Genomic DNA, 4,012 nt, shown 5'->3' with positions numbered 1-4,012 from the left:
GAGAGAGAGAGAAGACTGTTGCTCTGATACTCATTACAGCTGAGTAGACAGGAGTAATGTGAAAGGAAGTGCCTTGCTCATCATCATTTAAAGTCTGTTTTCCATGCTGGCATGGGTTGGACAGTTTGACAGGAGCTGGAAAGCTCGGGAGCCACACCAGGCCCCCAGTCATCAGTTTTGACAGGGCTTCTACAGCTGGGTGCCTTTCCTAATACCAACCACATTACAGAGTGTACCGGGTGCCTTTTACGCGGCACTAGAATGGGTGCTTTTTATGTGGCACCATCACTAACAAGGTCACCAAATACCTTGCAAAATACAGCACACCGTCTGATCTAGGAATTGAACTGACATCCTCATGATCATCAGCCTATCCACTGGGCCACATGTTCTCACAAAGTAGCAATAGTAATGAACACGATAAGGAAACAGATTTTAAACTCGACAAAGAAACAATGAAATTGAAATCTTAATAAAAAATAAAATAAAACTGTGTAAGTGTTTTTTTTTCATTATGAATGAGAGAAGTTGAGATGCTGACACTAAAGAAGCTGATAACAAAAAAATGACTGCAAACAACTAACAAATTGATGGAAATATAAACAATAATAAGAAATGTGCTTAGAGAGGTAAAAATGATAATTAAAATGTGTGTGTGTATATGTGTGTGTATATATGTGTGTGTATATATGTGTATATATGTGTGTATATATATGTGTACGATGGTTGTCTACAGAAAAGAAGTTCCTGAAACAGTGAAGAGGAGTGAATGAAATTGAAGAAATGCGGGAAGTGGGGAGACATAAAAGGCGTACAACAAGAAAACAGATTAATTAGATTAAGGAGAGGTAATTAAAATTGTTGCTGTTGTTATTCAGCCTCCAGGTCAGATCTGATCAAGCATTCCTACTACCATGAGCATAACATTTCTCTTGTTAGGTATAGTATATCTAGGACTACATTATATCATGTGTCCTCCTCGGAGTGTTAACTGAGAGAGAGAGTTACTTGGTTGCTATTTCTAGCAGCTTAAGTGATGTCTAGAATAGCAGCTGGTTGTGTCATAACTAGATTAGTAAGAAAACGGTGAAAGAAATATCAGATGCTGAAATACAGGAATGGAACTTGTTGATTCAAGCAAAAGAAATGAAGCTAGCATTGACTTGTTTGACTAAACCTGTTAAGATTTTTTTTTTCAGCTAAACCCGGTGCTCCAGCATGGCTGCAATGCAATGAACGAGTAAGAGATCAAAGACAAATGAAATTACCTCTTCTTCATAAAGATGAGTTCTGCGTATCATGTTAGGCCTAAGCAGGTTGCCAGGTAAAGTGCTGTAAATTGCTTTGTACATGATCTGAAAATGGAAACAAACAAAACTGCTTAACTGGAAAGGAAAACACTGATTGGATATAGAGCTCCAGCTTGGCACATGATCAGATGTTACCCTTTTTTAACCCCCTAAGTATTAAGAATATTCTGTCAAATGTAATGCTTATAATTGTTTTGAATTTATCACACATTATCTTGTAGCTGTGAGATGTGATTATTTTTTAGAATGGCATTGTAGGGTAGGCACAAAAGGTGGAATCAGGCTGGTTTGAACATCAAACAGAATATTTGGGACAGACATGGCTAGTTTAAGTGTTAAAGAATTAATCCTTTTAGCATTCAGATTACCTTCAGCAATGTGAAAAGCACCATCCGAACGTGGTCGATGCCAGTGCCGCTGACTGGCTCCCGTGCCGCTGACTGGCTCCCGTGCCGCTGACTGGCTCCCGTGCCGCTGACTGGCTCCCGTGCCAGTGACACGTAAAAAGCACCCACTACACTCTCGGAGTGGTTGGCATCAGGAAGGGCACCCAGCCGTAGAAACATTGCCAGATCAGACTGGAGCCTGGTGCGGCCTCCTGGCTTGCCAGTCCTCAGTCAAACCGTCCAACCCATGCCAGCATGGAAAACAGATGTTAAAGGATGATGAGGATTTATCCACATTGTTCTAAATTAATCTGGGATTATCTTGTAGCTTTGAAATTTTTATGATGTGAATGCTTGTTTTTAAAATAACATTGCAAGGTAGCTGTGAGAGGCCTGACCTGGATGGTTTGAATATAGAACTGGGAGAATATTTGGGTCGGGTGTTTCCATTTTAAATGTTAAAGGCTTTGAGTAAGAGCAAAATGTACCTCAAAGACATTAACTCAAACGGAATCGTTTACTCAACTAGAATCTTCTGCTACCACTGCTGCTACTACTACTGCTGCTGCTGCTGCTGCTGCTGCTGCTGCTGCTGCTGCTGCTGCTGCTACTGTAGCCATGCTGGAGCACTGCCTTGAAATATTTCGTGAAACAAATCGACTCTAGAACTTTTTCCAAAAAACTATCATTTATAACCAACACCAGTTATGAATTAGTTGATGGACAAGCACAAAGACATGCACACAAGCACACACACACATATGATGGGATTCCTCACAATTTCCATCTACCAAATCCACTCGGCCGAGGGGTATAGTAGAAAACACCCAAGGTACCATGCAACAGGACTGAACCTGAGACCACAACCTTGATTGAACAGACCTGTGATTAATCAGAGGTATCCAACCATGACCATCACTTCTTTTAAGGAGTATCTAGGATTACATGATTTAAAGTAGCCTCTCGTCTTTCTTTATCAAAGATAATAAGAAGTGATCTGGGAGTGATTTGGTTGCTATTTCTAGCAGGATGAGGAACCACGCTGAGAGTTCTTAATATTTTTGAGACAAGTTTAGAAAACACTAATGCAGAAAAGATGGATCTCAAAATCTCAAAATTATGGCCTTTTTTCCCTTTTCTTTTTTCCTTTTCTTTTCTTCTTTCTTCTTTTCATTTTTTTTGTTCCGTTGCAAAATTAAGAACATTTTCAGAACATGAAAACAAGAATAAATTTTAAAAAAACAGAAAAGTAAAAAAAAAAAAAAACATTTTTTAGGAAGCAGCAACAAAAAGAAAATAAATTACTTTTAAAAAAATACAAAAAAAATATAAGCTTACATTTAAAATTATAACTCTTGGACCCTCGTCCCTTCCTCTCCCCAATTACTGTCATTCTGAGGGGGGAGGGGTATTGCTTTTCTTTTCTTTTTTTTTTTTTAAATATCAGACAAAAATAAATAAAAACTAAAAATATATTTTGTTGTGTGATAAATGATTTTAAGAATCTAATTTGATTTTAACAGACTGTAGGAAGCAACTATGATTAAGGCAAATTAAAATTAGGTGTATGTATGTGTGTGTGTATATATTTATAGATATAGAGAGGGAGAGAGATTATATATGTATATGTGCGTGCGTGTATAAGAAAAAGAGATGACAGAGGAATAAATAATTATCAAATGACCTTTGTTAGCTTACAGCTGTTTCTGCTGTGAGATGCAGTGGGCCCATAGTCAAGTACCTGAATAACATCCTACAGCTTCATCAGAGCCATGAATATGAAGTGCAATTCATTTGGGAAAGAATTACATTTGTGCCTAGACAGGGAACAGCATTAGCAATGAGAAAGTCAATAGAGATGTATACAATAAATATATATATATGTGTGTGTGTGTCTTTGTTTGTCCTCCCACCATCACTTGACAACTGATGTTGGTGTCTTTATGTCCTTGCAACTTAGTGGTTCAGCAATAGAGATTGATAGAATAAGAGCTAGGCTTACAAACAATAGGTCCTGGGGTCGATTTCTTCAACTAAAACCCTTTACGGTGGTGCTCTAGCATGGCAGTAGTCAAATGACTGAAGCAAGTAAAATATAAATTTATATATATATATATATATATACACACACACACATATACATATATATGCACATATACACAAACACATCCAAGCACATATACATGCATCTCTCTTTCTCTCTCTCTCATATATATTATATATATAATGTTGGTGCACTGCTAAATATTAACATATATATATGTGTGTGTATATATATATATATATATATATATATATATATATATATATATATAT

At 37.1% G+C, this 4,012-nt stretch overlaps 1 protein-coding gene across 1 annotated transcript in view; it reads right to left on the bottom strand.

The window, feature by feature from the left end:
• The window catches only part of LOC106882680 (39S ribosomal protein L13, mitochondrial), a 32,558-nt gene that overhangs the window by 2,669 nt on the left and 25,877 nt on the right, over nucleotides 1-4,012 (bottom strand). Inside the window, exon 5 of the mRNA XM_014933440.2 lies at nucleotides 1,269-1,355. Coding sequence (XP_014788926.1) covers nucleotides 1,269-1,355 — 87 coding nt within the window. The remainder of the gene's footprint in view (nucleotides 1-1,268; nucleotides 1,356-4,012) is intronic.

Source organism: Octopus bimaculoides, chromosome 8 (assembly GCF_001194135.2).
Source record: "Octopus bimaculoides isolate UCB-OBI-ISO-001 chromosome 8, ASM119413v2, whole genome shotgun sequence".
Lineage (NCBI taxonomy): Eukaryota > Metazoa > Mollusca > Cephalopoda > Octopoda > Octopodidae > Octopus > Octopus bimaculoides.
The sequence above is the reverse complement of the archived record's forward strand: the minus strand, read 5'-3'. Positions and strand labels throughout refer to the sequence as shown.